At 40.9% G+C, this 24,565-nt stretch overlaps 1 protein-coding gene across 5 annotated transcripts in view; it reads right to left on the reverse strand.

Moving 5' to 3' along the window:
- The window catches only part of LOC147023888 (regulator of G protein signaling 7-like), a 318,575-nt gene that overhangs the window by 158,383 nt on the left and 135,627 nt on the right, over positions 1 to 24,565 (reverse strand). For all 5 annotated transcript variants that reach the window (XM_085889793.1, XM_085889789.1, XM_085889790.1 and 2 more), the window contains one exon: positions 10,389 to 10,488. In XM_085889793.1, the coding sequence (XP_085745919.1) occupies positions 10,389 to 10,488 (100 nt within the window). The remainder of the gene's footprint in view (positions 1 to 10,388; positions 10,489 to 24,565) is intronic.

Below are 24,565 nucleotides of genomic sequence, written 5' to 3' on the forward strand. Positions count from 1 at the left end.
ATATATATATATATATATATATATATATACACATATATATATATATATACACATATATATATATATATATATATATATATATATATATATATATATATATATATATATATATATATATATATATATATATATATATATATATATATATATATATATATATATATATATATATATATATATACACATATATATATATACACATATATATATATATACACATATATATATACACATATATATATATATATACACATATATATATATATACACATATATATATATATATACACATATATATATATATATATACATATATATATATATATATATATATATATATATATATATATATATATATATATATATATATACATATACACCAGGACACATTAACTGCAAATGTATACAATACATGCTGGGACAGATCTCCACCTGTCTTCACCCTATCCCTCCAACAGATAATTACCATCAGTAAATAATCCTCTGTTAATCTGTGACATTTTGAAGAAGAAAGTGATTTGCTTATCCATGACAGAATATCATTGCTTTTCTGACTAATTGGTAAGTTTAGGCAATTTGAAAAACGTTTAACCTCCTTCCAATTTAATTTGTGGTTCCCCTAAAAGTGTAATCAATTTTCGTCCAACGTTTCACACGTAGACTTCCCCGATGAGAAATGCAATCATTGACATTTTAAAGTTTGAAACAGCAGGACAAAGTTTATGAAAAATATAATTACTTTTCAACAACGGAATCCAGATTTCTAGGTCATGGATTATGAAACGTTAACATACTGAGATAGATGGGGGAGAGGTGAGAAATGATTTGAATAATATATCTTTGAAGGACCGCTGAGTTTCCATCCTGCTCAGTGTGACAGGCATGTTGTCAAACCAATGTTAAGTCACAGTTTAAAGCTTATATTATCATACCAATCCCTACTGCTGTGTTTTATCCTTTGTCTCAATACCCAATTTCATTTGACAATTTTCAAATGGAGACTCAAACATACGCGACATATAATATTCGTCATGTGCAACTTGTATTTGGAGTTCTGGATTGGCTTGAGGAGCTCTTTCTGGAATCTGGTGATTGCAAGTGGGAATATTATCCCTTCTTGGAATGCAACAACAAACCAACGAGGGTTTATCGTCTCCCCTCGACCAACAGGAGGGGAAATATATTGTTTTTCCTGTTTTTCTTCACCTTTTTTTCAGTAAATTATAATCGCACACCATTCCTTTATTCTCTGCAATTTTTTAAGAGATAAAATGTAAATACAAAAAAATAAATAAAGGACATAGTAGAAAGTGGGGAAACAAAAACAGCAGGGTCGAGTGATGCAACAAAGGGACACTTGGAATAGGAATTGGTGAGGGGAAGAATGAGAGAATAAGAGGGACACAAAGGGAAATACAGGGGATGAACAAGTTGGATACAAGTTTAAACACAGCAAGAAGTGAGATGGAAAACCGGGGATGAAACAGTGGAACAAACAATGGAAAGGAGGATGGAGGGAGAGTGTGGAAAACACAGTAACCTGGAAAAGAAAGGGTGAGCTTGGGAGGGTTAATGAGGGGAGAAAACAATGGTAAAAGGAGTTCCTCCAGAGTCTACATTTTTGCTAAAAGTGGAACGAGATAACACCTGCCATCTCAGAGGGAGATTTAATTCTCCTCTGGCACAAGGAACTTCCTCAGAACAACTGGCCGCTTGTTTGAGTTACAAAGATCTACCCTAGTGGTGGTAGAAGAGTACGCAAGGCAGACATCATAGTTTGCATTGATAGTACACATCGGATCTACTTGAGACCGATTTCAGAACTCATGCTTCTGGAAAAGGCACCTACCTCCAATTAGGAGTTATTGGAGTGTGAGAGTGTGAGATTAGACACTAATTAGCAGTTAACATTGTATGGACTTTGGTTGTTTGTTATTCGATAACAAAATATACTGGTCAGTTTTTAGGTGGGGAGCGTAATGGTCCTTAAAATGATATTATTAATACAATTCAAAGGTTACCATGGAGAGCAGCTGTTTTGCAGGACTGTTTTGCATGTCCTTGGCTAATTAAAGTGTGAAGATGGGTGGAGCAGAGGTTGAAAATCTGGAGCTGGTCTGTGCCATGGTGCTGCAAAATTTAACATGGGCAAGATTTTATGAGGAGAGGGTCTTTCATGAGCTAACTGGGTCCTGCAGCACTGTGACAATCTTTGCTGCTCTATATTTGTTAATCATTTTTTGTTTTCATCCTCCACAGTATCATAGTCAAGTGAGTAATAACACATTATTGTCTTTGTTTGATTGTATTCTGGTCGGTGGGCAATCTCTGCATTTTGATGTTCATAATCCATCTAGCCATTTGGACCATACTCTGTGCAGAGCGTTGGTGCTCCCTCTAAGCAGTCTCCTTGGCTATTGGGCACAATACTGGACGGGTCGCCACTCCGACACAGTATACCAGCATGCTGGCACTCATTTTGCCGACCTCGGAAGGATGACAGGCAGAGTCAACCCCTCCTGGTATTAATTCAACAGCTGAGTGGGATTTGAACACAGGACCCCAGAATCCCAAGCCCACTGCTCTAACCATTAAGCCAACACCAGGCATACATGTTCATAATGGTTCTCATGATGTAACATTTGCCATTATTTTGCGATGTGAATTGTTCTTTTCTCTGTTCTGAATTGTGATTGCAGCTTGCAAACATCCGGTGGTTTTTGTTTTGTTTTTGAGATCACTGCTGTATTAAAGGAAGCAGTTACAAGAACCTGTCTCTGTGCCTGCACGTGACACTTCTTTGTATAATGATCGACACGTGCTGGTGAAATTCAAGCTATTGTTCACTCTGAGCTACGCTTCAACAGAAACCTATAACAATGACTCTTTCCTTGGTGTTGGGAAAGGAGGTACACAGAGCACACTGCACAAGCATAAGCACCTCCACACTTGCCACTACAGATGGTTAGAGGCCAAATTTTCTGAGCCGAACCGAAAAAATTGGGAAAAGGCAGGAATCCCGAATCAATTTCCAGTAATTTTCCATGAATTCCCAGGAAATGATTTACCAGGAAGAAACACCAGCTTAGGCTATATTTGTTTGAAAGCTTTTCTCAGCATTCTGAAGGCCATAAAATACGAGTTGATGAATATTTCCTTAGTATTGCAAAAGGAGGTGCAAAGAGCACACTGTACAGTGCAAGCAGATCTACACTTGCTACTTGAGATGGTTGGAACCCAAATTTTCCAAGCATGAACCCAAAAGAAACCAGAAGGCAGGAATCCCGAATCAATATCCTGCAATTTTCCAGGAATTCCTGGGAAACTATTCATCAGGAAGAAACACTAGCTTGGCCTGTTTCTTTGAAAGCTTTTCTCAGCTTAATCTCAAAAAAAATTCGGCTTGGACCTTCTCTAATCTCCATCATACGCAGCCAGCGTGCCAGTGGTATAGCACATTTGACAACACAGAAGATAATGAGCACTAAAAGATTATCTTGAACTTTGTGTTGACTGGAACTTTCAGTTGCGTCCTTTTTCATCTCATTCACACAAGGGGTTCAGCCGACGTTCCACAAATTGTCAAGGATGGGTATGGATGCCTATTACTAGAATAATAAGTTGGCCAGGGTCTGAAACACCAAACTCCTTGACTCAGAGCAGATGCTCAAACTCAAACAAATTACGTCAAGTCCACCAAGTATCAAATGTATGTACATTTTGGACATCTTTGAAGTTTATTATGAAATGTTATTTTTAAGTCACAATGCTAAATGTCGGGTTTTTTAAAATTAAATGATCGCCTCGCACTGCAACCTTTGTTCAAAGACCTTCAGTATAGGTTACTATTCTTAAGGCCCGGTCACACCTTGACGTTTTAGCCAGCGATGGCAACGTATTAAAATGTATCTAAAACGCTGGCTTACGTTGAACTTTTGATGTTTTTTTTAAAGATTCGGACGTATTCATAGCGACTTGGTCTTATGTATAACGCACACAGAACGTTTCGTTGTGTTATAGATAACTTATACCAACGAATGCTGAACCTGTTGTCGGCCTACACAACCGATGCCCAACGATAGTCTAACTTAGGCATAGCGCGTTGCACGCATCGCCGACGATGTAGTGACGTAGCCTATTAAAAGGCTGACGCACAACGATTCGAATCATAACTGCCGTAGAAATGGAAGTGTCAACATCGTGGTCACACCTTGGCGATCTTGCCAACGTATGCCGACCTAAGAAAAATGTGTCTAAAACGTTGGGGCACGTCAAATACGGTATGAGTAAGTTTGGTATGCGTGAGTAGAACGCTAAAGTACGCTATCATATCATCAAGAAATTTTAAACATGTTCAAAATTTTATGACGTACTCGGCGTATGACACACGTTCCGCATGCGATGGGGATACGTTTTACACACGATATGCGGACGCTTACACACGTCCACAAAGGCTACTTATAAGCTACTCATAAGTCGAAACACGTCGCGGTCATGTCTTTTTTACGCGAAACTTATTTCTAACTTATGTTTGACGTGCTTTGAACCAATTCTTTACGTAGTCCCAACACACATCGACGTATGTAGACGTATTCCAATGACGTCTTCCGGTCGACAAAAAAAAAATAAATTAACGTGTTTCTAGCTTACAACTGCCATATAAAGACGTGTTCCCAGCGGTTTTGGGAATTGGTATATAAAAATGGTGTTCATAAAAGGGGAACTCAACAGTGTTTTCGAGTTCCTTTTTGAGTCGATGTCCATGTCAGCAGTAACAGTATCAGTATCAGTATCAGTATCAGTATTAGTAGTAGTTTGTTCATGTTGGCAGTAGTAGGTGAGTGTGAGGGGGAGGGTGTGGGTTATGATGGATCGTCCTTGCGTTTAACGATTTAACGATTTAAATGATAAACTCAACGATTTAAATGGCTGCATCTCCACTATTGAAAGTAGACGCTTGCGCTCAACAATTGGATTTTTTTTTACACTCAACGACTTTTAAACGGTACCACTCAGCTCGTTTCATTGTTTACAATGAACGATTTAAATTGCTATCACTCGCCTTTGTTTTTTGACGCTGGCGCTCGGAAATTTTAATCGTTTCTATTGAACGTGTTAAATCGCTCAAACCCCACTATTGAAAGTAGACGCTTGCGCTCAACAATTGGATTTTTTTTACACTCAACGACTTTTAAACGGTACCACTGCTATTTTCATTGTTTACAATGAACGATTTAAATTGCTGTCACTCGCCTGTTTTTTGACGCTGAGGTTTTGAAATTTGAAGCGTTTCTTCTGAACGTGTTAAAACGCTCAAACTCGACTATTTTAAATAGACGCTGCCGATGGACAATTGGAATCATAGCCAAGCTAGACATCGAAGTGTGAACATCCTCGTCATGCCGAAGAAAAGTTTGAAGAATGCTGCAAATAAGTGTCCTGGCCGTGGCCGTGGACGCCGACGCAAGGACAATCCATTATACCGACGTCTTTCAGCCTATGAGTAACTTAAAAGTAACGTCTGTCGATGTGTGGCAACGATCGCGTAACGTGCCAACAACACGTTAATCATACGTTAGAAATAAGTTTCGGGTACGCTAAACATTACCTCGGCGTGTCTCAACTTATGATTAACTTATAAGTAGCATGTGTTGACGTCTGTCAACGATCCAAGACCGTGCATACAACTTGTGGCCAGCGTAGCGGAACGTGTGAGTCATACGCCAGCATACGTCGTGAAATTTCAAGCATGAAAAAATTTGAGGACAACCGAAAAGTACAACGTTTAAAGCCAACGTACAACGACGTATGGCAGTGTTTTTCAGCGTGCTCTCAATGTTATCAAAACTTACCCATAACGTATTCAACATGTGCCACCGTTTTAGAAAAAAAATTCAAAAATCGGCATACGTTGGCTAAAACGTCAAGGTGTGACCGGGCCTTTAGCAACGCGTTTTTGGAGATTTTTTTTGTATATAGTCGAGGCTCGTATGAGAGCGAACACACAACGCACAGCAAGGGGGGCATGAGACGAGGACAAAACAGTGGGGAACAGAGACACTTGGAGATCTGTGGAAGGGAGAGGGATGGGGCAGGGAACATGGGGAATACAAGATGGACATTACAGGGTCTTTCAGGAAGGAAAGCAGAGAATTTTAAGGAGGTGGGTTTGGGGTGGATTAATGTGGGTAGAAAATATAGAGGTTTTGGATGGGGGAAGATAAGAGGAGGTGGTGAACAGCTGTTTTGAAGGCCTGGAGGGAAGAATGGGATTGAAGAGAGTGAGGGAGATTATACCAAAGGTGGGAAAAAAAGAGGAATGAAAGAGTGAAGGTGAGCAGTGATTCGCGATTTTGGTAGTTTGACTAGAAGGGGGTTGTTGGCGGACCTTGAGCGCCCTGCAGAAACATGGTGGGGACAAATCGCAGACAGAGCAGGGGGGGTGGGGGGGGCGAGACCGGAGGGGAGATGGTAGAAAACAAAGACCACCGGACCAGCCTGCGGTGAGAGAGTGAGAGGTCCAAAGACTCAGCCTCATCGCGGGAGATGCCAATGATTTGAAATGCCTTTGTTTCCACAGCGTGAAGCTGAGAAAGGTGAGAGGCAGAAGCACCAGCCCAGAGGGGAGAACAGTAATCCATCGAACTGTGGACAAAAGCTTTCGATTTGCACAATGGAGGATTCCCAGTCGGCGATTAGCTTTGGAGGCCAGGTTGAAAATGTGGCTTTCCCAGGAAAGATCATGGCAGATAGTGAGACCCAGAAGCTTGAATGAAAGGACTTCTTCCAGAGGATTGTTGAGAAAGTAGATGGGGGGGGGGGTTTCTAAACGGTCCTTTCGGAGAGACAGTGAGAGTGTGAGATTAGATGGTTGGTTCAACTTTGTAACAATCCTCAGGTTGTATTGTTACGAATCTGAAAGCCATGAGCACTCAACATTCAGGTCCTATAGAACAGTTATATTGGGAAGTATGTGTTTTTAGTTGGGGTCCCCGTCCCTCGATTAATGGGTGAATAAATGTGCATGTGCTGCGAGTTATTTTAATCGTTAGGATTTTTACATCACTCACAACTACGGCTACTACATCTACAACTACAACAACGCCATCTTCGCTCTCACAGCGACAACCCTCTGCTCCCGGCATTCCCGCGCGCTCGCTGGTATGCGGGAGTGTTCAGAATTCGTTCGGGGATGGAATTCCATTCCCAAATATGGTCATGAACCGATTCGCTTGGCTGCACGCCAAGTAAGGGAATGCATCATGTCCCACCCACTGAGGACGGGCCACGCCTGAGAGCGATAAAACGAACTGAGAGCATCTCTCGAGTGGATCTGCTCGAGCGAGAGAGGAAGAATTTGCGCCCGCTGAAACCGCATGTCTTGAGTGGATCTGCTCGAGTGAGAGGAAGAATTTGCACCCGTTCAAAACGCATCTCTCGAGGCTGGGCGAAAGTCATCTCGTCGCTGGCGTGGCCTGTGTCGGCTGCCCTTGGTCCGTTCGTGCCGACTGGTGCTCCAGGAAGGTGTGGATGTCGAGCCGCGCGCTCGCGGCCAGGTAACCTGCGACTTTCTTGTCCATCAGCTCGACTTCCCTCCAAGCTGAAGGGGTAATAAAGACCATTTTGGGTGCGTTTTTGGGGGGTGTGCATCTATGTGTGGGCCCGTCTTTAAGTAGGAATTGTTTAAGCCAGTGCTTGTGTGTAAATTTGCATTCTCCATTAGTCGTGATAACTCTGCCCTTACGTGCTTCCCTCGTTTCCCTGATTACTATGAAAAAATACCCTATTTGTTAAATGTATCAGCTCGCTTCTGTGTTTCTTCCATTGGCTTAGCATGGCATGTGTTGGCGAATTAAATGTACATTTGGACTGACGGAACTTCGGCAACCATCCGCTCGGGTTGCGCACGGGTAGGGCACGCTAATGGCTCGACTCGTACGAGGGCCATCAAGGGTGTGAATACTCGGTAACTCGCCACATGGATCTCTAGGTATTTTGAAGATTGGAAAATAACCCAATACCACGTGGTGGAATTATTGACGATTCACGGTCTGGTAAGGGACCTGTACCTGTCGGAGTTTTCCGAAAGGTACGATCTAGATTCCAGGTGTTCGGTAGAGTCGACCCTACCATCCCACCTCACGGTCGTGCTCGCAGCCGATACCCGGCTCCACAACAGTATCTTCACCCACTGTAAAGCAAATTACGATTCCATGGTGTATTTATACATTTAAAATGTACATCATTTGGTATAATGTTCTTGTTGTTGTTGAATGTTAAGCTTTGCCTGCATGCACAGCTTTTCAAACGCAGCGCGGGAAGTGGCTGCCATAAACGGGAGACAGACGAACATAGCATAAAAAGAAAAATTCAGCCTCAGAAATAACCAACAATTGAGGCCAGCTCGACCCACATCTCATCATGTAACATTTAAGTTTTACTTGTTCCAAATTATAAAATGGCTTTGCTAACATGGCTATTTCACCCTCCCTCCCAAGTTTGAACAACCAACAATAGGCTGGGACAAAAATCAGAATTAAAACAGCACAGCCCATCAAAAAGGATGCAAAGAATGGACTTTAACAACAGAAGGTGAGGAGCATATTGTTAATGTGAGGATATATAGAACACAAGGTACTCTGTGTTAATCGATTGTGCAGTCCACTGCGGTAAAATGGATGACTCAAATGTTGAACACTATAAACTGGCAAATAGTAAGCAGAGTTTGTCGATGGAATTGGATCGCAGTCGTGCAATACACTGTCATCCACTTTAATTTTACTTTTTGCCAAGCCCAATCTGGCCCTCAGCCCACCCTTTTCTGAATACCACCACTGACAGCAGATTATATTTCACAAAAGCCTGGAAAACGATTTGATGAACCACATCAAACAACCAAAGAAGGCGTTCAAAGGTTGTGATGCAAAGTATGAACGTTCATTAAAAGCAATAATCTGCTGCAGGAAAACGGACAAAAAAATGATGCTAGTTTGTCTTCACGGGCCCCTGCATATTACAAAGCAGTTCCTGGTAAAATATTATTTTTGCAAAGTAAGTGATGATGGCCACACCACAAGCCATACTCGTACCAAGCAGTGCTGTACTGGAAATCCAGTGGTCATAAAACAACATCTTCAGCAAAGCCTGCAGTCGAGTCCCCATGTTGTTCTCGCTGCAGGAGGATCAAGTTAAGTGCAAGCTTCATTTATTCATGAAGAAGGAATGTAAAGAAATCTCGCAGAGGAAAAGGTAAGTCAGGCCCCCAGGGGGAACAATTACATGTGGTGGATGCAAGGATTCAGCATTATAGTACTGTGTTTAGTGAATGCATATGGGGATGAGATTCACTGGTGAATTTGTCCTGTTGGTTGCATCATAACTGAGACATGGCTATGTTGTTGATAGAGTGCTCGTGTTTATTATATAAAGAAAACGGAATAAGATTGGGGTGTCAGTGACAATTGCCTACTCTTTTTGAAAGACACCGTGGGATTTTCACCATCCACGAGCAACTGAGGCAGGTAAACGGTTTGCCGATCTAATGTCCCATTCGATGGGTGTGTATCGGTTGCTCTTCATATCTGAAGTAACAACACTCTAAGATAGTAAGCAGGTGTAAATTGGTGTCAAGGATCCTCCAAGAAGACCAGACAACATGTTACCTGCAGTTCAGGGTGGAATAACTCGTCTACTCTTCATGAAGAGACATTGTGGGATCTTCAATGTCCACCAACTAATGTCAGTAGACGGGACGCCGAGTTTAACATCCATCCGAGGGACGGTACACACATTGATGAATCACCCTGCCTATGAAGCATGGGGATGACAGTTTATAAGTTGGGTCGGGATTCGAACCCAGGCTAAACAACTCAGATGTGAGTGTGCGTACCACTTGGCTACTGTCAGGATGGCATGCAAAAACTAAAAATGAGACTCAGGACTCAATCCATGACCCATGAGATGAGACTCCACACAAGACGTTGGGTTAATGGAAAACACAAATGACAATTAAACAGAAATGTATGTCATTTACAATGGAGAGAATTGCTCGCTATAAAACAGATGGAGCACTGCAACAACTATCAAGAGCTGAATGCGAAGACAGTCGCTGAATGGGAAATACAGATAGGGGAGGAAAAAATAAATAAATAAATAAATAAAAAAGATACAAAGTATATATATTTTTTTAACATTGTGAACAAAATTGATAAACCTGACTACAATATTAAAAGAATGACAATCATTGATGCGGATTCTGCTACAAGAAGAAAAGATAAAACAGCCTCACTCCATCTCAGTGTTCCATGAGGCTCATGTGTGGTTTCTGCGTTTGACGCTGATTGGTACGGACATTAAAAGCAGACCTCGGCCTGGTGTGGGGTGCTTGCCTGTGACCACGTTGGGGATTTTCGTGAGGAAGCTTTTTACAGTCCGAAGCGGTACGCCCATGTCCTCCTGGTCCTCCATGCGCCGCACAATGGCTTCCATCTGGACACAGGAGACCGGCAGGGATGCAGCCAGCTGGTGATGTATGCAAAGCGAAAACCAAACTCCATTTGCATTTCTCTAATGAAAATTACACCAAATAATGTTCCTCCAACCACACGTGTCTCATGTGCAGCTTTTCATTTAATATTTGCAGCAGATTAAAAGTAATGAAGGTGCCAAAGCTCAGAGAATGGTCTCCATAGGGTCATTCTTTTGAACACTGTCAGCGTGATAAATTGAGCTCGGTTCTTGTTTAATGAGAACTCTGATAAGGAAAGCCCAACATGCAAGTGAAGTATGAGACACATTCCATCCTCCAGGTAGACGTTTCATTTTGTTGACAACAGCTCAAATGTAAAATAATTTAAAAATTATTTATACTAAAAAATAATTTAATAATAAATTTAATAATAAAATAAATTTAATAAAATAAATTTAATAATAAAAAAATAATTTAAAAATTATTTATACTAAAAAATAATTTAATAATAAATTTAATAATAAAAAAATAATTTAAAAATTATTTATACTAAAAAATTATACTAAAAAAAAAATTAGTCTTACTTGATACAGCAAAATGGTTGCAGGAAGACACTATAAATTAAAAGAATGAATTGTCAGAACATGCTTTCTAAATTGATGCCAAACTTGGCTTTGTCAAGGTGAGAGAGTACAAGAACAACATCTACATAAAACATACATACTGCATACTGTTAAGGATTAGGAAAAGGAGAAGCATACGTCCATCAGTGCTGTATCAGTCATGCTTCATTCAAAAGGGTTCCTGCCGTCGTAGAATAATAAAAATGGTACTGTTGGAACTAGATTAAAATCTTCACCAAAACCTTGTCATCTGAGAAGATTTACGTGAATTCAGATTGGAAGGCAGCCACTTGGAAATAGTGGAAAGTTTCATTTTCCTGGGTTCTACGATTGAAGTGAGTGGAGAATGTAGAGGAGGGATTAATAAAAGGTTAGCGTTGGAGATAACAGCAATGTCAGGATTGGCAAACATCTGGAAAGACAAAGATGTGAAAATACCAACCAAGAGGAAGCTGGAGAAGGCTCTGGGATTTCCAGTTGCAATGTATCGATGTGAGTTGTGGACAGTGAAGAAGAAAGAAAGGAAGAATATTTACAGTTTTTGAAATGTGGTTTTGGAGATGAATGTTAAAAATCCCATCCTTGTAAATGTGCTAAATTGATGGGGGTAAAGGCTGCAACCAAGCTGTCTCTGCCGGAGCTTCGGGAAGCATTGCAGGATCGGGATGTTTGGAGAAATCTGATCGTGTCACCAGAAATCGCATACGACTTGACAGAACTAAATAACTTGATAACCATTGGAATGCTAATAATTGATATCCTTGGTTTGAAAGCTTATCCAGTAATCTATTTAGTTGGAATAACATTGTCTGTTTAATCATAAAGATGCCTGTGTTGAAAGCCCCCTTCCCACGATGGAATACGAAGAAGCAACATGATTGGGAGCTCAATGCAGCGGTTCTGATGGTAACATTTATTATCATGTACGACAGCAGAAACCCTTTAGAGTTTAGAAGGACACGGAATAACAGCTTTGATGTTTGATTTTGTGTCTAGAATTTACATGTTCTGTCACTTGAGACATGTTTTGCTTCTTTAATATAATTTCACATTAAATGACAGAGGAAAACTACATTATCTCAAACCCAGACTCATATTTTATGTCACAACAACTTTATGGGATAAATTGTCCAAGCAGTGGACCAACTAATCACTATACACATACAGCTACACGGAGCCATACATGCTAAACCAAAACAGTAGCATTTGCATTGCCCATGGCACTCTGTCTTGCAACCACATTTGGTTAGCCACTGGTAACGAGCATCACTTGGAGGAAGTGTTGTCCACAGAATCAGCCACGCGACATCCTCCAGAATCCAGCTCCAGTCGGCAGGACTTGGAACCTCTGTCTGAGAGACTGTTGCTTGGCTCCAGATGCATCGTGCCTGGAAAGCTGCTTGTTTCGCATGCTGTAAGAGGGCAGCTTTACTTAGTGGAATTGTCTCATATGGTCATAGCTTTTGGGCAAACATGTTAAACCTTGCTTCATTGACACCCATGGCTGTACTTGATCGGTCATACAAGGTGACCACAAAGTTCTTGAGACTCTGCATATGCTCATCGAGAAACATTGGGGTACACTTACTGAGATGATAGAACACATCAGATGCTTCAGCACATTCATCCCAGGTTTATACCTGGTGTTTGCTTAATTGTTGGGGTGTTGGGCTAAGGATCCGAGGATCCTGAGTTCAAATCCCACTCGGCTGTTGAATTAATACCAGGTGGGGTTAACTCGACCTGTCATCCTTCCGAGGTTGGCAAAATGAGTGCCAGTATGCTGGTATACTGTGTCGGAGTGGCGACCCGTCCAGGATTGCGCCCAACAGCCAAGGAGACTGCGAAGGCAGCACCAACGCTCTGCACACAGTATGGTCCCAATGGATGGATGGATGGATGGATGGATCCCAGGTTTACCAAGTTGATTTCTTCCCTCTCCCAAGAAAGGCAGATGTTACATCACAACCAGTAAATGCATGGAAAAAGATAATCACTTGTTTTTTGTCTTGGCCAATTGCTTCACGTATGATGTGGACGGCAAATCATCTCTTGCTGGACCATTCACCAAACATGATCCACATTTTGTCCAACCCAATTTGTTGCAGAGACGAGAAAACAGAAGTGGCTACAATTACCACATCTGTGTCATTGACCATGATGATAAGAGTCTTTGCATCCTTGAAGTTCCGTGCTTAGCATGTACAAAGATGCAGATATCTGCATCTTCATGACTGCAAGGATATAAACTCTCCTGGAGTACCTCATAATTGCTGATGACATCTTCTCCCTTTGTAACCTTGCCAGCATTTGAAGTTAACAATCCAACAATCCTGTCAGCAAAGAAATTAAAGAGTTCTGTTTTGTTGTCACTGCCTCAAAGAAAGCCTTGCCAATTTCATGGTGTTTTGCATGAACCAGTCACTCTCCTTCTACAACATCGTCCTCTTTTATCTCCTGTGCCAAACTTCAAACTGTTTGAGATATACACAAACACAATATCAGTCCACTTGTACTTGCCAGCAAGAGTTCCAATGACTGCATTTACATATTCTCTGGCATAGTCTTCAAATAACTTTGACGAGCAGTGACAAGCAATTAATCAGACAATGATGACATCCGAGTTCGACTCACAATCTTGGCTTGTTGCCTTTGACTCAAAAATTTCAAGCAATTGTGATTGTTGACAGGAGTGGTTTCCCATTGTCACTCAAAGCTGCAGGTACTGTCTGGTTTTCATGCTGAAAGAAGTCATAAAGGTCACACTATCTGCAATGACAGGAGATGAGAAGCTGTGAAAATAAAAAGGTGACAGTCACCCTTCAATGCATTGTGCTTTGTTTCACTGGGCTTGGAAACAGAACCTTGCTCCAAAAAAAAAAAAAATCTAGCTTGTTTTTCTTGATGGGCTGATAGAACAACTACCGGTCCCTCAGATTCAAGTACACTCATGAATTTCAAGAACTGTTTTTTTTCCATTCTGATAGCGTTTGCCGATTCTCTCTGCAGAATTTGGATTTGCTACGTCTTTAGTGTCTAAAGTGAGCAAATCACCTGAGTCCTCTTGGCATGGATACCCCATATCACTGAAACATTTTGTCAGTCTGTCCACTCTCTCCAGGAAAGATCTTTGAGACCACTCATTCTGTCCATGATAGAGTTTGCTCTCTTGCACATCTTTGGCAGTTGACACAGCTTCATATTGTGTCAATACATTACTCGCTTCTGGTCCTGCCACCATCCACCTCCGAAGAGCTGATGATTCCTCAGTTATACCAATTGCACTTGCCATCTCCTTTAATGATTGCATTGGCTTGCTCACGTGCTTGATCAAGGTCCATTGCTGAAAATGTGCGTACAGATTTGTGAACGTACTACAAAGTTCCCATTTTTGAATTGTGTGGCCAGTGGTGGATTCGATGACTCAAGACACAGCACGTCTCAGGTGAATCGAAAGCCACTGTGCATAATTGACATTGTTGTTGGCAAAGAAGAATGGTATCAAGCAACATGGTGCCTGGCTGGCAATAAAGGGGAAAGCTGCCTTCTCTGAACGAACGTATCAGTGAGAAAATGGACAGTTCGATGACAAGAACCAGGTACCAAAACTCGAACTGTGGGCTTTGCATTCTGCGGCTTATACACCAGGAGTCAAAGGCATCTGTGCATCTTCACAAGTATCACTACAGAAGTCCGCATATGTTTTTTCTCAAAAGGCTATAGAGACTGCAGGCTGTAATTTGATGATCTTGTTTCGTTCTTGTGACTGGCAGGTGCGTGAAAAGTTTCTGCTTTGTCTTGTGAAAAATAACATCAGCTTTTACGAGAGGACCTGTCCATCCACTGCACCAATATACCTAAATGCAGCCATTTTAATGTGCAATCCCCAAAACATGATCAAAAACGTTTTCTCACCATAAAGTTCAGGCCAATGCCATTGGATTTGTTTAGCCAATGCATAAATTGGTTGATCTGTAGCAATGACAGGAATTTGTTTATTCTGGAGCAAGATTCAACAGTGTTACATTGTCCATTTTAATAATCACATGTTTTATGGTGGCAACAGAGTGAGCTTGGTCTTGTAACAAAGGCAAAAGTGATGATTTGGTGCAAAGAAACTCTTCACATCTACCCTGTGATGCATGATATTCTGACCATGACACACTCGCATCATGATCCATTTCTGTGCTACTGACTGTTACAAGCCATTTATAATCAGGCATAAGGTGTGATGACAAGTCAGCTTATAGAATAATCAGGTTTGGGGTTTTGGCTGCTGGAGGTTTTGGATTTTTGGTGATGAAGTGAGCAGGCAGAACATCAGTATCGGTGTCAGGAAGATTGCGAACTGGGTGAACTCTTTTGCTTTGATCTATTGAAGGAGACAATTCCCACAGCTCCCCATTGTGTTCAGGTGTTGGATGCTTGAAGACAGAAATACTGGTTCTGTGAAAGGATGTTGTTGCTATCGTCGCACTGGGATTGTGGTCTAAGTTGTCCATTGCTGCTGTTGCCAACAATCTTTTCCGAAGAACTCGTGAACAAACAATATAAACCAATGTCACCCGCAGGGTGACCTGTATCTTGCCAAAAGGTGACCACGTGCGACTTCTTTAAGGTCACACTGAGGTGAACAGAGCTGCTATCCACCAGGAGCGACTCCTTGAGGAATATCTGCCTACGAGAGATTCCGATGAGAATCATTCTACAGAGTAACCATGAAAAATACGCTTTTGCCAAATAACGTCACCAAATGACGTCATAATGTCTCAAGCTTGACATATCGAGAAAGCACTCATCGAGGTGTTCAATTTGAGGTACTACACGATATGGTTCCTAAAACTTGAAAATTTGACCTTGGGGTCAAATGTTTGACCTGAGGCGCTAACCATGAAGGTCAAGGCCAATCGCCACCAAAAATTAATCAGCTGAGCGCCAGACCATGAACTATATTCCCATGAAGTTTGAAGACGATCCGATCAAAAAATAAGGGTTTCGTCGACTCCCCTGATTTGCGACAAAGTGACCTTGACCTTTGACCTTGACCTTCAAAATTTTATGCGCTGAAAGGGACCTCTATAGGACTCTGATATGCGAAGTTACAAAAATTTCCAATGATAACTGTGCTCTGCAGAGTGATTTATACGTGATTACAGACCAAAAATAAATAAATAAATAAATAAACATATGAAGGTCAAGGCCAATCACCACCAAAAATTAATCAGCTGAGCGCCAGACCATGAACTATATTCCCATGAAGTTCGAAGACGATCCGATCAAAATTACTCAAAAAATAAGGGTTTCATCAACTCCCCTGATTTGCGACAAAGTGACCTTGACCTTCAAAATTTTGTGCACTGAAAGCAACCTCTACAGGCCTCTGATATGCGAAGTTACAAAAATTTCCAATGATAACTGTGCTCTGCAGAATTTTTTATACGTCATTACAGACAAACAAAAATAAAAAAATAAAAAAAAATTAAATAAAAACACAAGCTGACTCACACATCTTGCAAAAACTTCGTTTTGGTAAGATAATAATCTTCTGTATACTGCCAGATACCTGCCTCTCCAAGTTGTGCAGAAGTCTCCAAAAACCTATCATATGAAACACTGATGCCATTTTCATGGAGAAGTTTAACAAGTCATCTTTTTTCTGGTCTTCACAAAAACAGATAGACCAACGTATGTACATAGGAAAAGCTGTTTCATGATCCTGTGGTGTCTTTGGGATGGTGCATCCGCTTTGTGTTGTCCAGAGCTACAGGTGTACTGAAGCAACTGAGACAAAGCAACATCTGTTTTAGAAGCTGCAAATTGTAACGGTGACTCCATGTTCTACCATCTATCTATAATTCCAGCAATGTGTGTGTTGTGTGTGCGTGTGCGTGTGTGTGACCGCTGTTTCTCGACAACCTCTGGTCCGATCTAATTGAAACTTGCCAGATATATTGCTGGGGACCTGAGGATGTGCCTTTTCAAGGTTTGATATTAATCGGACAAGTGCTTCCCAAGCTATGGCCATTTATTTACCAACCAATGACAAGACACGTTGCTGCGTGGGCGTGGCCGATGGGGGAAGAGATCCTCAGCCGCGTTCCCCATTACGGGTTACAACGTACGGACTTCCGGAGAGTGATGACTTCGTGTATTCTAATAATTTCTCGATTTCTTATGTGCATTTATAGATAAACACAATGCCCCAAGTTATGATCGTTTTCATATTAGATGGTGCATAAATTTTAGTAACATCAGAGTGAGCTGGTATGCTCCGAAGCAGGAAGTAATTTATTTTATTTTTTTGCACGAAAGTTTTTTTTTTCTCTCTCTCTCTTCTCTTCTCTGTGTTTTTCCTTGCGATGACATTGCGAAAAGGCAAAATACGTTTCCGCTAATTGAATAACTGGCCATTAAAACTAAATTGCAAATAATCGTAACTGCGATATGCGAACTTCCGGGCCACGCACGTACGGGCACGCGAGAGCGATGGAACGGCCTGTGTGGTTGTTGTTTCTTGGTCGCGGTTTGAAATGTTTTTTTTTTTAGGACTAACAAATTGCAGAAATAGAAAGGGAACTTACGAACACTTTTCCTGTGCAACTGTCCATTAAACGCTGATTTGTGATTAAACATATGGCGTCGCAATAATTTTTACTGCTTTTTCAAGTGGAATTGCATCAGAATCGTCACTTGCTTATGACAGTGCAAAGCCAATGTCTTTATGGAAAGCCAATAGCACATCACACCCACCTCAGGCATTTCAAGCAAAAAGCTTTCTTTCAACCATGTTGAATTGACATCGGGTGTTTGTACACCAAGTTGCTGAAGTCTGTTCTTGTAGAGTTTTGTTAGATGAGTAAGCTTGAACAATTTCAAGCTTCTCATTTCCATTATGTAACTAGCTCTGAAAAATCATCATTATGAGTTCTCATTTTCATGATGTATGAAACTAGCTCTGAAAATACTTGTGGTTTTGTTCCTGTAACAATGGAGTTTTGCTCTTCCTGATCATCCTGCAATGATTTAAGGTGTGCCCTCTCTCAGTTTTCCAATTTTGCCAAGTAAACGGGATGGTATTGCAGCTCTTGTGCTACAACATCTCCCCTGCTTAACTTTGCAAGAAGGTTTCTATCACTGAGATTCCTGGCATATTGATTCAGTCATTCATTGAGCTGCATCGTCATAGCCTGTCTCAATGCAGCTGGGGAGTCCTCTTTCTCACAGAGAGAACATTCAGTTGCCTTTTCACTAACTCTCGGAAATTTACTGCGACACTGCTCATTCATACTATCAGTTGACGTGTCTTTTTCTTACCCTTTCTTGTTTGTGTGTTGTTAAACACGAGTCGACAACTCTGGTGATATTTTAAACTAGTCTATGTGTATGTTCTATCTATACCATCACCTTCATCAAGTCTGGAAGGGTGAAATAAAGTTGGCATAGCTAGCTTTGCTTTGAGTTAAGGAACATTGGATGCGACATTTGGACAGCCATCTTTTTTTGTATACTTTGTCGAGGCTCATACAAGAGCTAACACGCAGAACATGTAATAAAGGGAGAAGGAGACAAGAGGGGCGGGAGAGGGAAGCACAACAGCAGTAAGGAACAGAGACATTAGATCTGTGCAAGGGAGAGGGATGGGGGCACTGTGCATGTGATAAACAAGATGGACACCATAGGAACTTTCAGGAAGGAAAAGATATTTCCCTATAACGCAAGTCTGTGGAGGTGACTTCAACTCCTCCTTTGTATCTCACTGACAGAGACAACATTTGCTCCAGTCAGTTTTAAATTGTGACAATTCCATTTTTTTTCTTTTTTTACACTTGGCTAACTAAGGCTGAGGGTTTAATGTTTTACCACCTGTAGCCAGATGCAGTTTCCTGTACGGGATACAACCAGGTTCATACAAATTATGCACTACACCAAGTCCGATTGTTCATTCATTGTCATTTAAGTCCCGTGAAAACTGTACACCATCCGAATGACTTCTGCCCAGTCATCCTTGGCTTGGATCTCCCACGTTGCCACATCCTGTCAATTCAGGCACGGTTTTCTAACTTTATGGGGCTAATTAGATAACATTTGGGGCATTAAATGGAAATCATAGTAATTAGCTGACACTGAACCCCATGCTGCGTTTCACAGCAGTCACCAGTGTGCCATGGTAATGCATCGACATTCACTCCAATAAGACCAATCACTCTCTTTCTGTGGCTGTTGTTGTGGACAATCTGATGTAACAATTCATGTATACAATTCCAAGCAGGATGAAAATGAGCAAGACTGAGACATCACAATTGTTGACTTGAAATATGGGTGTAATTACAGCCAAATACATAATAAGAAATTAAATTCATATGTTATCTTAGCTTTCAACATCCTTTAAAAAGTTCAGCACATTTCAAAATTCAAATTATAAAAAAAGAAAATGTTGAGAAAACAGGCCTCGAGTGACAACTAATATGCAGTTTGTAGTCATGGTGGCTATCTTGATTTTTTGGAGTGGCTAAAGTTTAATTTTACGAAAGTAACCATTCCAGATCATTTTCACAAAATTTGGTGCTTGAATCATGATTTGGCCAAAATATGCAGTTATCTGCTGGGCTAAAAGGAATATTAAAAAAAAAAGTTGAAATTAAAAAATAAACTGTCATAATCCACCTGCTCATTTGCCAAGTATGAGGTGGAAATTGTGGGTTTGAACCCACGAAAATTCACCACAGAGCACAAGCCAAAATACTACTCATTGTGGGCTACCTGTGGGCAAAACAAATGAAAGCAACATATGTAGCTGAAAAATACTCAAACGATAATAGCCTGCAATGCATGTTGTGCCAGTGAATGCCAAAAAAAAATGCTTTCCAATGAATTTTCGAACTTTTACTGCAACATTCTGTTCATCTCATTGATTACTCAGTGTAAATAATATCCCTTCTCTTTGTGTTGTCACCAACCAGCTAATGAAGGTGGATTGCAATGCAAAATTATTTCATAAATTTCACAAAGCATGCTTGGCATCAATTGAAGCTGAATATCCTTCCACTTTATATCTTGGAATTTTCTTCTATTTTTAAAACATTCATATAAAAACAACATCGAGAAGATAATCCCGTTATAAAATTATCAGAATACAAAAGGTTTATTGAAACAGAATTTTTTGGGTGTATGTATTCCAGATACACCAGATATTCCAGATGTATGTATATGTATGTTCCTGAAATACAGCGAAAACGGTACACGATAGCGTAAAAATTTTATGGCCACCTTACTCACCATTCGCCTGCGGTGTGCAGTATTAAGTTAAGTTAAAATGGGGCAACGAAAAAAATTATTAAGGAATCAATTCCCGATTCAGTCAAGTCCTCTTTGGGAGAATTTGATCAATGCAAACAACCTCAGCAGTATGGTTCGCTGGAGCTGTCTTTTTTTTTTCTTGAAATTATTTATTTAAAAATCTTAAACATTTAGCATAGACAAAGAACGATTTATTTTTAAGCATAAAATAAACATCGTCATTTTTATCTAATACTTCTATGTTCATTAATAAATAAAATTGTGTTTACAGGATAACGCACAATAATTTCTTCGACTTTCTTTTCTCCATTTGTTTTTTTTTTTTCACATTGACGCGCAATATCAAGTTTCGTTGAAATCGGGCAACGAAAAAAGTTATTAAAAAAATCAATTCACGATTCAGTCAAGTACTCTTTGGGTTATTTGATCAATGCAAACAACCTCAGCGTATCGTTCGCTGGAGCTATATTTTTCTTTTTGCAATGATTTTTTTTTATCAACTGCTGTCACAATGGGAACCCGACAGGTTCACGGGTCGTCTAGTGCGCGCGCGCACACGCACACGCACACGCACGACGTCGGCAATTATAAAGCTTGCGGTGTTAGTGTGAGAAAATTCTGAGGATAACCGAAAACTCAATAGCTCAGTATGCCTGGTGTTGGCTTAATGGTTAGGGTGCTGAGCCTGGGATCCTCGGATCCTGAATTCAAATCCCACTCGGCAGTTGAATCAATACCAGGTGGGGTTGACTGCCTGCCATCCTTTCGAGGTTGGCAAAATGTGCCAGCTTGCTGGTATCCTGTCCAGGATTGTGCCCAAATAGCCAAGGTGACTGCTTAGGCAGCACCAATGCTCTGCACAGAGTATGATCCCAATGGATGGATGGAAGAGCTCAGTGAGCTGTCACTGTGTAAGTGATGATGACCCTGGGGTTGAGTCCTGGGTTGAGTCCAAATTTTTTCACACTCACCCCATGCAGGAATTTATTCCTGTATAAAAAAAAAATATATATATATATATATTATATATATATCGTAAATATTGTGATGATTTTCAAAGTTGTGTTTGTGGTAGAATGAAACCCCATTGTGAATCAATCTCTCTATATCTTTATCTCTATCTCTCTCATTTCCTGGCACAACTATGTTGCCTGTTACATCTGTGATGAGTGACTGATGAAGTGTCTGAGATGTCTTCTGTGGTTGGTTCGCAACGTGTTGCGCCGCAGAATTATCTATGGCTCATCGGCTGGGAAGTGAATCTGAGAACTCCCCTCGAGATTCCTCTGAGAACCAGAGGCAAATCCGTAACATTATTTTCAAGTGTTTGTTTATCTACAACTCATATAATATGTGCTCTTTGTGTGTTTGTACGTTATTCTTTCAGAGTCGAACTGTGGCACCTCGAGGCTCAAATTTTGAGTGTTGTTACATCAGAATCTGGGCAAGGTTTTAAGTGACTACATGTTGGCCTTTGTATCCATATTGAGGCCACCAAAGGCGCGATAACTAGAAAGTGAAAACTTGGATGTGGGGTCTGACAGGGCTGCCATCGACCTGCAGGCAAATGGTAACCACCACGAGGCCATTAACTCCGTTGCCTTTCAATGTCCAACATGTCCCGATACCACCGCCGGGAAAAGCTCACCCTGCCGGGCAGCGCGGGTATCCCCCCACCCCTCCCCTCCCCAGATTGGGTAGCCTCTGATAGTAGTATTCTATATTGGGAATATACTCGTGGGAGATAGATGGGCAGTGAGAGTGAGAGAGAGAGAGAGAGAGAAACGAGAGAGATCAGAGTCATCCATAATTATTTAATGTTAGCTGTCCATCATTTTTCCACATACCAAATTGTCTTAACTCTACATATAAAGCCTCAATTTCTTTTCACCTTGAGTCTTGTATGTCACAAAAGAGTAGTCAAGTGAAAATTAAGTAACGGGTTTGGCTTTCCAGCCTCTTCCAACGTTCACCACTGTGCCTCATCATTAATCAATCACCATAAAATTTCTCGCATACCTGCGAAACATAACAGCCAGGTGGAAATTCAAATAGTGGGACATATCAAAACTGAACAGCCTTCTCCAAACGTAGTGGACGTCAGGGGTCAGAGGGCACGTGGGGGTGATAATTACTTATTTTAATGGGGTTAGGGTTAAGAGTTAAACTCCCGTTAAAGAGATTGGGTAACTGGGAGAAAGGGAAAAATAATAGGGGAGAAATACAAGTCAAGGAATATTAGATAAATTAACTCGAGGAACTTTAAAAAGTGATACAAATAAAAATAGTAAAATAGCTATCTTGTTTTGTCAAGTCATGTGGACTTCTGGTGACATGCATGATCAGATTTCTCCAAACATCCCGATCCTGCACTGCTTCCCGAAGCTCTGGCAGACAAAGCTCGGTTGGGAGCCTTTAACCCATCCATCCGGCACATACAAGGTCTGCCTCTTCCACTTCATCCCTAAACCACATCCAACATGGTTAATTTATCCAAACTTTCGTTTTCTGCACCCATGATGTATTCAAAGCATGACAGTTTCTGTTCGCAACAGTGCGTCTAATGTACATTTATTCAAGCGTCGATTTGTTTGTTCTGTTTGTTCTGTTTGCAGTCCATGGAATTTTTTTTAACATTTGTCTCAAACACCCGATTTCAAAACTGTCAATCTTCTTCCTTTTTTCTCACCGTCCAAGATTCGCATCCATCCATTGCAAGTGGAAACACCAGAGTATTCACCAGCCTCCTTATTCACCAACAGTAAAATAAAAATAATATAATTAAATATTAAAATCAGAAAAATACAATACAATAATAATTACAGATAACAAACTGATATAACAGAGGGATAAAAGGAATAGCAAAAGGGAGGGGGGTGGCGATAAAAGAGGATGGGACAGAAGAGGAAAAGTGAATAAGTGAGAATAGAGAAAGTAGGAGAGATGAGATAGATAAAACGAGATAAAGTAAAATAAAAGGGGAAAGACAGAAAGAGTCGTTTTGTTTGCCTCGTGTATGCAGTACATGAAATCAATCATGACTAATATGTCAGATATTGTTATGCCAAGAAAAACTCTTCGACATCGCGATGTTGACCGATATGCCTCCAACCACATTATTATATCATTATACATACTTGGAACCAAGTTTGATTTAAATCCCTCAGCTATTCTCAAGTATCATATTTTTACCTGACATGAACTTTGACCTCTTGATGTCAAAATCTCAAGTTTGGTCAAAATCCCATCACTGCCTCCCAAGTGAGCTCGGTTACAGAATTTTTACCTAATGGGGCCTCTGACTTTTCACCTCTTGACCCCATAATCTAATCAGTTTATCTTCACATCATTACTAGTACTTGCACCAAATTTGACATAGATCCCTTCAGCCGTTCTTAAGTTATCACGGTAACAAAACCTATCACGGACGGAGAGACGGACGTTTCTTCGTTCGTTCATTTAACTTCACAGGGCTGAAGACGGCCCCCTTGTATCTCGCATGACAATAAGCTTCCTCCAATATCCTCGGTTCCCAGCGCACTCCTCAGCTGTCAACAGTGGCAATCCCAATTCCGGTTAATATCGTCTGTCCATCTTTTCAGTGGCCTCCCCTCCCTGTGTCTCGGGTTGCTGAAGTCAGTCTTGTATATCCTTCGTAGGTTCGAGTAATCCTGACTTTTAATCACGTGACCAAACCACCTCAACACCTTAACAAGATGACATCTTCAATCGTTTTTGCTATATTGAACATGTTGTGCACATCTACATTTCTCATCCTCTGCCGTCTCGCGACGAGCAAAACGGACCTTAAAACCTTCATCTCGATGATGAGGCGTGCCCTCTTGTCTTCTTTTCCAAGAGTCCAGGCTTCGAATCTGTAGATGGTGAACGACAACATGAGGGCCTTGTACAATCTCATTTTCAGCTGTCTCGACATACACGATGAACTCCAAATTTTATCTCCAAGTCTACCAAATACCTGTGCCGCCAGGGACACTTTTTGCTGAACATCCGCTGCACAGTTTGGGACTTTACTCGAGAGAAACTTAAAATCTTACGTGTTCCACATTATGACCGTCAGTTATGATATCTCTGTTGTTGTCTGGGGTCATCACTTTGCATTTTGAAGAATTCATCCTCAATTCCCACTACTTACAGGTTTTCTCGAGCTCTTCCA

The sequence above is a fragment of the Eptatretus burgeri genome, chromosome 7 (assembly GCF_056783735.1).
Source record: "Eptatretus burgeri isolate ZD-2024b chromosome 7, Ebu_testis_v1, whole genome shotgun sequence".
Taxonomy (NCBI): Eukaryota; Metazoa; Chordata; class Myxini; order Myxiniformes; family Myxinidae; genus Eptatretus; species Eptatretus burgeri.